Below are 14109 nucleotides of genomic sequence, written 5' to 3' on the forward strand. Positions count from 1 at the left end.
GCTGAAAAGGTTAACGTGATATTTCAGAGGGGTTTTATTTTGAAATGTACACTGCTCTAGTATGTCCTAGCCCTGGTCTGGTTGAGGCATAACTCAAATTATTTTTGTCACCATGTCAAATATCAGAGGCCTTTTATTTTAAAATGGAACATCAGATCTGAATATAGTGACTCTGGTTGGATATCTGGGGATCCCTAGTATGTCCTTCACCTGGTCTGGTTGAGGGACAGCAAAAATTCATTTTTTAATGATTTTTTTTTAATTAGGCGAAAAGGTCAAAATATCAGATTTCAGAGGCCTATTATTGTGAAATGGAACATCAGATCTGAATGACAGCCCTGTGGTTGGATACCTGGGGTCCCCTAGTGTGTCGAAAACCTGATGTGGTGGCGGGATAACTAAGATTCATGTTGAAATGATTTTTTTTAAATATCAGGTGAAATTGATGTAGAATTACCATTGACCTTATTTTCTATCTCAAGTTCAGAACTCTTCTTGTCACTGTTCTGAGAGTTTCTCCCTGAGTGAACTTCTCGTTCCCCGACAGCCAAGAAATCCAAACCACTGACGTGAAAGCAATGAGTTTTTATTTTGAAGGTGGCCAACGGCGCTTGCTGGCGGCACATTACTGTCATGCAGAGTATTAACACTCCCTGTGGCGGCTGGCTTGACCGCAGTCCGTTCGTGACATTGCCAGCTTCTATTTTATGGCGTGAATTTGCATCATCTTTCTCTTGCCGTTGTTTTCGAGGTAGTGTGTTTTTGACTTTTTCCTTCATTTTTTTCATTTATTTTGTGGTGTTTAAATGGTTAGATGATGTTGACGATGCTTTCCTTTTTGTGTCTCATGTTTGGACTGCATTGCGTAATGATCGATGATCGAAGAATGCGTGGTGAAACTTGCGTCAAATGCTTGTGAATGATTGCTTGGTTGCTGACATCGGGGGCCGATATGAGAACCATGGTCGCTGGGTCTGTAAAGCATTGGCGAACGAGAAAGAACTTTGGCGACACACTTTCGAATAATAAAATTTAAAAAGTTTCATCACTCTTTTTAAACATTGACATGATTTAAAATTGAGAGTCTCGTAGCTCTTTAATTAATTATGAGTTATTTTCTGGAACAAAAATATTTCGTACAAAAAAAATTGTATTTGGACGTGGGCATGTATCTGCTCTACGTGTCAGTTTTACAGTAAACCACAGCCGGGAGTGACAAACAATTTTAAAACGTTTTGCCTCTTATTGGCTGAACTCTAACAGTCTGTCGTGTACATGCACCAATGAGTAACTCAATGCAGATGAGAAAACGTTAAATTATTCTTTTTGTCCAAAATAGAAATCTCGGAATGAATCAGTTGTGGCTGAGTCTAATTTATATACCAATTAACCACAATATTGGAAGGCGTTTATGTTTGTTTCGGTTTTTTCAATAATCTCTTTACAAATCGATGCTGGTGTTGCCAGAAAGTTTGTCCGAAGGGAGTTGCCGTACATTATTGTTCGATAGCTGCAGTTGTTCCTCGGCACCCCAAACTACAATATCGTTTTACTTGATGATGAAGAAAATTAAGCAGTCTTTCTTCACGAATTACAGGTAAACTCAATTTAGCCTCAACGCAGGACGCTCATCAATGTATTGGATTATAGTCACATCATTATCTCAAGCTTCTGGGCCCAGTTCAGTTTACTTAGCCTTGCTTGCTAGCCGCAAAGCAGAGATCAAATGTGAACGTAAAGTGCTGTGATTTTCTCAAAAAATGTGCGCAAGAAGAACGGCAGAATACGAGGAGCAACTTTGTGGAGCAAAAGAGGACAGCGACGCTCTTTTCAAGAAGTTTCGATTTGGCTCATGCAAAGCAGGTTTGGTCACGACTGGTTTCTCGATAGTCAAGTCAAGTCATCTTTTATTGTCAAATATGCTCTATGTGGAACATACAGCACAGATGAAATTACTTTCCATTCTCAACCACAGTGCAAACATGTCGTGCATTGAACACACAGCTAAAATGTACGTAATAATTCCATAAGACATAAATATATAAATGTGTTAAATAAAAATAAACAAATCGCAACAACAGACAACCAAGGGCATTTGTGATTATTGTATATTCGTAGTTACTTGTTTTAAGTGCAGAACATGGAGGGAGTTTAGTCTCCTGACCGCCTGGTGGAATAAACTGTTCCTGAGCCTGGTGGATTTAGCAGAGCGACATCGCAGCCTCCTCCCCGACGGCAGCACGTCAAAGAGGCTGTGAGACGGGTGGTGGCTTGGCGAGTCAGACGACAGTTGTGAGTGTCTGCGAGTGGAGGAAGAGAGACACCAATGATCTTCTCAGCCGCTCTCACAATGCGCTGCAGACTCTTTCTGCAGGAGACGGTGCAAGCGGCGTACCACACGGTGATGCAGCTGTCAAGATGCTCTCAATGGTGCCTCTATTGGAAGTCTGCATCATGGGGCGCGGGGCTCTTGCTCTCCTCAGTTTGCGGAGGAGTCCACGAATTACTTTCTTGCTGTCATTATGAACCATTTTACACATTAGAAAGTTATCTTTTCTGTCAAGAGTGGTCAAGCAGCTGCCGCGCTTTTTCATACTTTCATAATTGCAAATGCTGCAAGGACCAGTTTCAAAATAAAAGCATGAGAAGATATTGATGACCATAGAGAACTTAAAAGATTTCTGCGCCTTATGTAGATCCACACACCAGCTGTCTGGCACGCGGTTTTTAGCCAGTACTGTTCGAACAAACAAAATTTCGTTAACCGATAAATATCCACCTCATTGGACGCGCTGACACCATTCTGCAGCAGGAAGCAAGGCTTGATTTTTCACGACTTTAGAGCCTTATTGTATACCATTTTCAGATAGATTCAAATTTGGCAGCCTTGTTAACAATCGAATTTGCGTTGCAATGAATGTACTAACTTTTTTCTCACAGACTTGAAAATTGTGTAACAGAACTACAATAATCCCTCGCTATAACGCGGTTCACCTTCTGCGGCTTCGCTGTTTCATGGATTTTTTTAGTGCATTTTTTAAAATGCTTTTTTTAAACAGTGAATTGTGTTCTGCATCCTGATAGGCTAAGGGACTGACCAACGTGAACAGTCTCCGCACCCCGTCTCTGTACAGCTTGCCAAATTGACCTTTGCAAATTTTTGGTCTTTGGTTTCATTGTAAGTTTCATTGTATCAGTGGCGGATGCTGGTCTGTCAAGGAGGGGAAGCTCAATTTCGGCCTACATCATAAAATGTGTCAGTGACGTGTCAAAAAATGTGTCAAAATGAAAAGGATGCCTTCACCATAAGATCGGTGATTGGCTCATTTCACTGTCAATCAAAAAGAGATTCAGCCTCAGACAGATCTTCCAATCAGACAGCTCATCCAATGCAGAAAAGCTGAGAGTCGGGGCCAGCCGATACACTGAGCATCCAATGGGCGGGACCAAACCAGCATTTATCCAATGACTTGTCTCGTTTCAATGCATTGGGACAACCTACACTGAACTCTCTAGACGCCCAGCGTCCGCGCGGTCGACGCTCGGCGTCCACACAGTAAGAAACACAGTGAAGCTGCAGGAATGAATGACAAGAGAGTCGCGTTGTAACCAGTAATAAGAAGCTGATTCGGAACAAAAGTTGAGCGCATTGTGGTGCATATTTAGTCAATGACGTGTCCACATAATTGTGCGTACACACATATATTTGATCACTTACTTTTTGACATTTTAGGGGAAGTTGAGGTTCCCTTGCAGTCTTGGAGCAATCGCCTCTGCATTGTATACATAGTTCATTTTTGTATAATAACTGCAAAAAATACAGTACAGTGAAACTCCGCTACAACGAAATCATGTTTGCAGCAAGTAATTTTTCACAACAGGGGTTTTTCCACTGGAGCAAATTTGATCTCAGATGTAAGCGCGCACACACACACACACACACAAACAAACATATGTGTACACATACACACAAACGTACGTATGTGCACTCTATTTTTATTCCAATAGTGCATAGGTATGAGCACACACTTATTTGACACTTCATATTGTCAGTATAGAAAAAAAACACACAAACAAACGTATGTGCACTCTATTTTTATTCCAATAGTGCATAGGTATGAGCACACACTTATTTGACACTTCATATTGTCATTGTAGAAAAAAAAGGGAAAGAAATTGCTAAATTTACGATCAGCATTCACTTTCACTTACATCAATTTCTTGGATAATATATTTTATTTTGCTTGCTCCGTCTTTCATTTTGATCACTTTTACCCCCTCTTCCAGCATCAGAGCTCTTCTTGTCTTAGCTGCTTGACATCCAAAGATCCGTTTTGCAGCCATTTTAGCAATGCAACGTCCATGCTCGTCTGAATCTAACAATAACAAATACTTCCTGGACCCGGTGTCTTTTCTTTTCACCATCTCACTGTCTCTAACTCGACCTCCCCTCGATCGCCACCCAAGACAGCGTTGCTCAGCTGATGTCATGCAATGAACTTTTAAGCCATCCACGGGACGCTTCGTAGCTCTCGAAGGCTAAAAACCTTACGCTAACTGGATCTCTCTCATTAGCGCTCCTGTTAGCATAAGGTTTTTAGCATGATAACAAGTAAAGCATTTTCGAGGAAAATACGAGGAAACTTTCTTTTATTTGAATGTCCGTTGAGCCATAAGCAATTTACTCTGAGCAGCTAATCGGATGCATTCCACTCTATCTTCTCCGGATCTAGCGTCAGTATCTACACACATAGACAGTGAGGTCCCTCTTGGCCAATCGGAGGCTAGGATGATGCTCGGTAAGCTAATGGCAGAGCAGCTATGAGTATGTTGCGTTCAGGAAACTCGCAGCTGTGACCGAAATAAACATCGTTCACTATGTAAACCAGTGTGGTGGTTGCTGTTGCCATTTCCGAACGAAGCAGTAGGATTAGACTTCGTTGTAGTGAATGTCTTCGCGAGGCTGGAGCAGAGAAAATGATTTCGTATAACGCAACAGGGTTTTTTTTTCATCGTACGTGGGGGCAATAGAATGGGAATGGTGTTAATGCATGAAGATTTTTTCACATTAGGGGCTATTTTTGCCCATGTGGGTTTCGTTCTAGAAGAGTTTCACTGTACAACTTTATTGTCAAATGTGCTGCATACAGCACATTTGAAATTTCTCCCCTCTCATATTTTTTTGCTTTTTTTTTTTTTTATAAATCCTACTTCACCGATTTCACTTATCACGGGTTCTTTTTGAAACGTAACCCCCTCGATAAACAAGGGATTCCTGTATTCTTTGAAGGCTTTAATATTTTGCTATGAAAATGCTTTGACTTTAGCGGTTAGCATATCATGATAGCCAAGAATGCAGTTACACTGATTTCAGAAAGGGTCTTCAATAATACAGTATAAAGTCACCAAATATGAAATAAACACTAAAACATTGTGCTTTACTGTATATCATGAATATTTGAGGTCAGTACCACTTTTGACTCATCTACCACAAAAAATGTGCAATGTCAGACCCTGTGTGTCTTTATGCAAACAATTATGGAAAAAAAATGTATTAGTTAAAAAACATTGCCACCAGGGATGATAATAAAAAAAGCCACCACCAATAAATGATTCTGCTCATTTATTCACATATTGAGTCGTAATCTGAATATATGTGGCTCTCCCAATGACCGTCATTGTAAATATAAACCATAATTCCATGTGTGTTTGTCTTTTTGTGTCTTTCAGTCATCAGCGAAGATTTGTGTCCTGAGCGGCAGGATGCAGAGCCCTCTGATATTAAAATGGAAGAAGAGAAGAAAGAGGTCTCCCACTTTAAAGAGGAAGAGGAGCAGGAGGCTCATTACATTAAAACAGAGGAGGAGCCACTTTACCCTTCCATGAAAGTGGAGGTGGATGATCCCCCCTACATCAAAGAAGAGGAGGAGGAGATTTTCTGGAAGTTGCCATTGACTGGTGTCGCCCTGAAGAGGAGAAATGAGGCAGACACAGAGGTGCAGTATCCAAGCAGCAGCTCATGTCAACACATGACAACACAAGGTGTTGGAAACCAAGGGGGAGGATCAAAAACAGATGGCCTATTAGCTCCACTATCAGATCGTGAGATATTGTCAAACGCTGATGATGATGATGAGAATGAAGATCAAGTGTCTGATGGTTATCTGACATGTCACACTGACAAGAAACCCTGGAAATGTTCTTGGTGTGGCAAAACGTTTACTTATAAGAGTCATTTGAAATTACACACAATAACTCACACAGGAGATAAACCTTTTTCATGCTTAGTTTGTGCTCGAAGATTCTCTCGGAAGGAAAGTTTAAAAAAACACACAAGAACACACACTGGTGAGAAATCTTTTGCCTGTTCAGATTGTGGCGAAAGATTCTCTCAAAAGGGAGAGTTCAAAAAGCACGCAAGAACTCACACTGATGGGAAACCGTTTGCCTGCTCAGATTGTGGCCGAAGATTCTCTTACAAGGGACACTTTGTAAATCACACAAGAACCCACACTGGTGAGAAACCTTTTGCCTGCTTAGTTTGTGGCCAAAGATTCTCTCGGAAGCAAAGCTTAAAAATACACACAAGAACCCACACTGGTGAGAAACCTTTTGCTTGCTCAGATTGTGGCAAAAGATTCTTTCGGAAGGGAGACTTTAAAAAGCACGTAAGAACCCACACTGGTGAGAAGCCTTTCACCTGCTCAGATTGTGGCCAAAGATTCTCTCAGAAAGGAGTCTTAAAAAGGCATGTAAGAACTCACACTGGTGAGAAACCTTTTGTCTGCTTAGTTTGTGGCCAAAGATTCTCTCGCAAGGGAGACTTAAAAAAGCACATAAGTACCCATACTGGTGATAAACCTTTTGTCTGTTCAGACTGTGGCCAGAAATTCTCTCGTAAGGGAACCTTAACAAGACACAAAAGAACCCACACTGGTGAGAAACCTTTTTGCTGCTCAATTTGTGGCCAAAGATTCTCTCAGAAAGGAGTCTTAAAAACGCATGTAAGAACCCACACTGGTGAGAAACCTTTTTCGTGCTCAGTTTGTGGACAAAAATTCTCTCAGAGGGGAACCTTAAAAATGCACACATGGACACACACTGGTGAGAAACATTTTTCCTGCTCAGTTTGTGGCCGAAGATTCTCGTGGAAGTATCAGATTAAGAATCACATGTGTGTTGATGAGATGAACAGTTTACACCTCTCATCTGAGCAGGCTTCATGATTTCATGCCCCAACGCTGATTGTATTTTATGTACCTTCTTAATGGGATGCTGAAGTTTTCTTTTCCTTGACTGCAGTGAAAAGTTTTGTAGTTTTCATGAATTTAAAAAATCTAGCATTGTTATCACCATTATCATAGTTTTGGATTCTTCTTTACAGTTAGTTTTTATTTGGTTTTGAGTTGTGGTTTTTAAATGTAGTTTGTTTTAATTAGTTCTCAGAGGAGGTTTCGTCGTTTGTATTCGTTTTTTGCTTTGTATTGTTTTGTTTTGGGTTTTTCTTCCCAAAATTGAACTGTCCAAAACTGTATAGAACCCCACATATCGAGAAATGTGTTTAACTGGTTCTTATTGGAAGCGATCCTGAATAAAATGGACATCTTCCACTCTTTCATGAAATGTATGACGTACCCATATGTATTCGTGTTTGATATTGTGTGTTGCTTGCTGGCCAATAAAGTTCTCTTTGCTCAAAAAGCTTGTATCAGCCGAGTCTTCTTCAATATCACTCGTCACAATTGGGAGTCAGATTTACCCCCTTTGCCCCCTTCCCGATTTTGTTTTTTTTTTTGCATGTTTGTCACACTTAAATATTTCAGTTCACCAAACAAATTTAAATATTAGTCAAAGATACCAAAAGTAAACACAAAATGTAGTTTTTAAAGGTCTTTCTTATTAAAGGAGAAAAAATCCAAACCTACATGGCCCTGTGTGGATAAGTGTTCCCCCCCACCCCTCTGTTAAAACATATCTTCATCATACCTGAGTTCAATTTCTTGAGCCACACCCAGGCTTGATTACTGTCACACTACAAGAAATCATTTTATGTCCGCATGCTGTCCTCAGTTATGTCTGACTGCAACACTTATCGGCACAACATTAATCCGTCAAGCGGAGAACTCATCGAAGTCACACAACAATAGTCACAGATTTTGGAACTCGGTGTATATCCAAGACGACCTGCGTTATTAGGCACCTCACCGCTTGTATCCAAGATCTCATTCTTTCGGTCAAGACCCAGAACATATGACTATGCGTGAGGGTGGGAAAATAGATCGACCGGTAAATCGAGAGCTTTGCCTTTTGGCTCAGCGACTTCTTCACCATGACAGACTGATTCAAGGTCCGCATCATAGAAGAGCTGCAATGATCCCCCTGTTGCTCTCCTGCTCCATTCTTCCTCGTGAACAAAACTCCAAGACACTTAAACTCCTCCACTTGGGTTTAAAATCTCATCCCCAACCAAGGGAGGGCACTCCACCCGTTTCAGACTGAGGACCATTGTTTCAGATTTAGAGGTGCTGATTTTCATCAATTGCTTCACACTCGGGTGTGAACCGCTCCAGTGAGAGTTGGAGAACCCTGCTTGAAGAAGCCAACATTACCACATCATCTGCAAAAAGCAGAGATGCAATACTGAGGCCACCAAACTGACCCTTTCAACGCCTTGGCTGTGCCTAGAAATTCTGTCCCTAAACTTTATGAACAAAACCTGTCACAAACAGCACCCATGTTGCAGTCCAACCCTCACTGGAAAGGAATCCGATTTACTGCCGGCAATGCGAATCAAACTCTATCGGTGGTATAGGGACCAAACAACTTATGTCAGGGGGTTCGGGACCCCATACCCCGGAAGCACACACCCCTGCCCCCACAGAACTCCCAGAGGGGCACAATCAAACGCCTTCTCCAAGTCCATAAACCACATGTCAACTGGTTGAGTGAAATCCCATGCACCCCCAAGGACTCTGGGGGTGCACTTGACTCTGTCAAGTGGATCAGCTGATCCACTGCTGGGACGAAAACCACACGGATGCTCCTGAATCTGAGACTCGACTTCCCGACAGACCCCACTACAGTACCCTTGAATCGAACTTAGCAGGGAGGCTGAGGGTGTGTTCAGACAACACAGGGATCACCCTCTTTCATGTGAACACAACCTCCGGTCCATCCTTCTTAAAAAGAGGGACGACCACCCTGGTTTGCCAATCCGGAGACACTGTCCCCGATGACCATGCAATGTTTCAAAAGCGTGTCAACCAGGACAGCCGCACAGCATCCAAAGCCTTGAAGCACTCCGGGCAGATCTCATCCACCTTTGCCACCAAAGAGCCATCTCAGCAACTTCAACCACAGAGACAAGAGAACCCACCTCAGAGTCCCAAGTCTGTGCTTCGTTATAGGAAGGTGTGTTGGTGGAGGTGGGGTCTTTGAAGGATTCTGCCCCGAGTCGTGTGCCTCATCCCCACTGTACACAGTGTTAATGGTATGCTGCTACCCCTCCCTGAGATGTTGTATAGTGAACCAGAATTTCCTCGAAGCTGCTCGGAAGTCGGCTTTGATGGCCTTGCCGAACTCCTCTCGTGCTCGAGTTTATGCCTCAGTGACCACCGAGACTGCGCTCCACTTGGCGAGTCAGTACCCACGAGCTGCCCCAGGGGTTCCACAGGTCAAAAAGGTCTGATTGGATTCCTTCTTCAGATTGAACGGCATCCCGCCACCTTACGGCCATAACAGCCGCTTCAACAATAGGTACATGTGGAACGTGGTCCACTTGGACTGAATGTCCTCTGCCTCCCCAGGACGTGGGAAAAGCTTTGAAGAGTTGAAACTCCTGACAGCTTTAATATAACTGTTAAATTTGATCCACACATGAAAATCGCAACATGACAATTAACATTACCAAACTCTGTTTATTTTTGTTTTGCAGATGTCATCGAGGCCCGGTAGTCGAGTGGTTAGCATGTTGATTTGATGTCACAGTGCAGAGATTCAATTCCAGCTCCGGCCTTCCTGTGTGGAGTTTGCATGTTCTCCCCGTGCTTGCGTGGGTTTTCTCCGCGTCCTCCGGTTACCTCCCACATTCCAAAAACATGAATGGCAGGCTGATTGAACACTACAAGGTGTGAGTGTGAGCCTAAATGGTTGTTCATTTCTGTGTGCCCTGCGATTGGCCCCGAACTGGTTCAGGGTGTCCCCCGCCTACTGCCGGATGACAGCTGGGATAGGCTCCAGCACCCCCTGTGACCCTAGTGAGGATGAAGCAGTTCAGAAAATGAATGAATGAATGAATGAAAGATGACATTGAGGATCTTGGTTCTAAGCAGCTGGAGGCAAAGTGCCTTTGCATTAAACAAGAGTTGCCAGAATCCTCTCACATTGAATAAGACAGTTAATCCCCACGTTAAAGAGGAAGAGCAGCAACAACTCCAGTACATCAAAAAGGAAGATCCCCCATCTATCAAAAAGGAAGAGGAATATTCTATACTATAGGAGGCATATAAACCCCCCCCCCCCCCCCCCCCCTCTTGGAAGAGCAGACCACAACTTGGTATTTCTCGAGCCTGTGTACAAACCCCTGGTGCACAGGCAGCCAACTGTGACCAGAATGGTCAGGAAATGGTCCACGGAAGCTGAAGATGCTCTGCGGGACTGCTTCGACACAACCAGGTGGGAACTCTTCAGCGAGGTTCATGGGGAGGACATTGATGCACTCACTGACACCATCACAGACTACATAAACTTCTGTGAGGAGAACACCGTACCCACCAGAACTGTGCGTTTTTTTTCCAAAAACAAACCATGGATTAATCCCAACATAAAGGCCCTCCTGAAGGAGAAGAAGAGAGCTTTTATGTCGAGAAACAGAGAGGAGCTGAAGGCCGTGCAGATTGAGAAGAAAGATCAGAGAGGGGAAGAAGACATACAGGATGAAATTGGAGGACCAGTTACAGGCCAGCAATGTCACTGGTGTCTGGAGGGGCCTGAAAACCATCTCAGGCCATGACAACCCAAAGACATTGACTGAGAAGGACAAGGACTGGGCAGATGGACTGAACCGTTTTTTCAACCGTTTCAACCAGTTGTCTGTCCCTTCCCCCAACCACCAACTGCAACCACTCTCACTGAGGACTTCTTCTCCTCCGCCTCCTCTTTCGACCAGCTCTCAACAACCCAGTCTGTCACCTGGTTCCTGCCTGTCCGTCACAACAGAGCAGGTGAGGAACCAACTGAGGAAGATGAATGTGAGGAAGGCAGCAGGTCCAGACAAGATCAGTTCCCGGCTCCTCAGGACCTGCTCTGACCAGCTGTGTGACATTGTCCAGCACATGTTCAACCTGAGCCTGAAGCTGGGCAGAGCTCCACAGCTGTGGAAAACTTCGTGCCTGGTGCCAGTGCCCAAGACCCCCCACCCTAAGGAGCTGAACGGCTACAGACCGGTGGCGCTGACGTCTCACCTGATGAAGACGCTGGAGAGACTCGTCCTCGCCCACCTTCGACCGCTGGTTAGCTCGGCACTGGACCCGCTGCAGTTTGCTTATCAGCCTGGCATCGGCGTGGAAGACGCCATTATCTACCTCCTCCACTCAGTGCTGTCACACTTGGAGAAGGCTGGGAGCACTGTGAGAATCATGTTCTTTGATTTCTCCAGTGCCTTCAACACCATCCAGCCCAACTTACTGGGAGGCGAACTGCAGAACGCCGGAGTGGACCACCATCTCACAGCATGGATCGTAGACTACCTCACAAACCGGCCGCAGTACGTGAGGTTGCAGAGCTGTGAGTCGGACAGGCTTTTCTGCAGCACTGGAGCGCCGCAGGGGACTGTTCTGGCTCCATTCCTGTTCATCCTCTACACCTCGGACTTCAGACACCCCACTCCAAACTGCCACCTTCAGAAGTTCTCCGATGACTCTGCAATTGTTGGGCTCATTACAGAGGGGGACGATCAGGAGTACAAGGAACTGACGAAGGACTTTGTGGACTGGTGCCAGCAGAATCTCCTCCAGATCAACCCTAGGAAAACTAAGGAGTTGGTTGTGGATTTCTGCAGGAAACAGTCCTCACCAGCACCGATGAACATCCAGGGTATGGACATAGAGAGGGTGACCTCCTACAAGTACCTAGGTGTTCTTCTGAACAACAAACTGGACTGGTCTACAAACACGGACACCCCGATTAGGAAACTGAGGTCTTTTGGGGTTCAGGGGTCGCTCCTTAAGACTTACTATAACTCGGTGGTGGCCTCGGCCATCCATTATGGCATTGTCTGCTGGTCAGGCAGCATCTCGGCCCAGGACAGAAAGAGACTGGAGCGACTGGTCAGGAAGGCCAGTTCTGTCCTGGGCTGCTCCCTTGACAGCCTGGAGGAGGTGGGCAACAGAAGGATGCTAACTAAGCTAAAAGCTATGATGGACAGTCCCTCCCACCCCTCCAGCCCGCCCTGACAGCACTAGGTAGCTCCTTCAGCCAGAGACTGTTACACCCGCGCTACAAGAAGGAGAGATACCGACGCTCGTTCCTACCGACTGCTGTCAGGCTGCTGAATAAAAATAATAACAATAATAATAATAATAATTTAAATGATGTGAAAAACAATTGTAAATAGCACTGCGATTTATCCATTTTGTATTTATATTGCACTTAATTGAACGGTGTTTGTTTGTTTTTTCTTCTTTCTTCTTTCTACCCACATTCTTGCTGCTGTAGGCTGTAAATTTCCCCAGTGTGGGACAAATGAAGGATATCTTAATTAATCTTAATTTCTTATACGTCTCATGCCACCAACTAGTATCCATTTGAAGAGGGAAGAAAGCAGAAGTGTGGAGGCTCCAATTCGTTGCAGCTGTTCCAGTGGACACATAACAACAGAAGATGATGGTGACTGTTGTGGAGGATCACCGGCGGACGGCCTCCTCCCGCCACTGTCAGAATGTGAGGACATTCCGTCACACTCTCCTCACACAGATTATGATAATGATTATGCTGATAAACAATCTGGAGGTGATCTGTCATGTCATGCTGACAAGAGACACAAAAATGTTCAAGTCAAGTCAGCTTTTCTTGTCAAATATGCTCTTTGTGTAACAGACAGCACAGATGAAATTACTTTCCTCTCTCAACCACAGTTGCAAACATGTAGTGCACACACAGCAAAAATTTACGTAAAAATTCCATAAGACATAAATATATAAATATGTTAAATAAAAATAAATAAACAAATAGCAACAACAGACAACCAAGGGCACTTGTGATTATTGTATATTCGTAGTTACTTGTTTTAAGTGCAATAATCGGATGTCAGATGCTGGGGGAGGGACCCCGATTGTGGCAGGAGGCAGGGGGGGGGGGGGTGCGAGCAGAACATGGAGGGAGTTTAGTCTCCTGACCGCCTGGTGGAATAAAGTATTCTTGAGCCGGGTGGATTTAGCAAAGAGACATCGCAGCTTCCTCCCCGACAGCAGCACATCAAAGAGGCTGTGAGACGGGTGGGTCGGGTCACCTGTGATCTGGGTGGCTTGCCGGGTCAGACGACACCAATGATCTTCTCAGCCGCTCTCACAATGCGCTGCAGACTCTTTCTACAGGACACGGTAGTGATGGGACGATGATACCTTAAGGAGTGTATTGACCCACTTCACAAACTGTGTCAGCACTATATTGACACTGTGTTGGTCACCCAATAGTGACCCCTGCACGAGTTATAAAATCATTGCAGGTAAAGAAATTCCTTGTTTGTGTAAATACTAAACTGAGTGGCGGCCCGGTAGTCCAGTGGTTAGCACGTCGGCTTCACAGTGCAGAGGTACCGGGTTCGATTCTGTCACGTTGGGCCCGAAGCGACAGAATAATCACTTCGTGCGCAACTACTAGAGATAAGTGGATCCCTGAAATAGCAGACACAGAAAAGAATTTTGTCACAAAAAATGAGATTTAATATAACACAAAATCCGCGTCTAAACGGACAACAGAAAACGCTGGTCAAAAAGAGGACCAGGAAATAATAACGAGGAAACAGAAATCGCTTGCGAAACAAAAACGGCAAGGAGAAAGTTCTTAGGCAAAATATTAAATCAAACACGAGAGGAATATCAAAGCACGCAA

At 44.2% G+C, this 14109-nt stretch overlaps 1 protein-coding gene across 2 annotated transcripts; it reads left to right on the plus strand.

Moving 5' to 3' along the window:
• The first annotated feature begins 759 nt into the window (after positions 1 to 759).
• LOC147195567 (uncharacterized) lies at positions 760 to 7701 on the plus strand. 2 transcript variants are annotated; one of them, XM_086128633.1, is made up of 3 exons: positions 760 to 1597; positions 1772 to 1863; positions 5731 to 7701. In XM_086128633.1, exons 1-3 carry the CDS (start codon positions 1452 to 1454, stop codon positions 7224 to 7226), a joined length of 1734 nt encoding a protein of 577 aa, XP_085984759.1. In that variant the 5' UTR covers positions 760 to 1451; the 3' UTR covers positions 7227 to 7701. The 2 variants fall into 2 exon arrangements, with proteins under 2 accessions (XP_085984759.1, XP_085984760.1); XM_086128634.1 differs by having other exon boundaries at positions 1775 to 1863.
• Positions 7702 to 14109: the final 6408 nt, after the last annotated feature.

The sequence above is a fragment of the Hippocampus guttulatus genome, chromosome 14, assembly GCF_054856545.1.
Source record: "Hippocampus guttulatus isolate MCC_2025c chromosome 14, RoL_Hgut_1.0, whole genome shotgun sequence".
NCBI lineage: Eukaryota > Metazoa > Chordata > Actinopteri > Syngnathiformes > Syngnathidae > Hippocampus > Hippocampus guttulatus.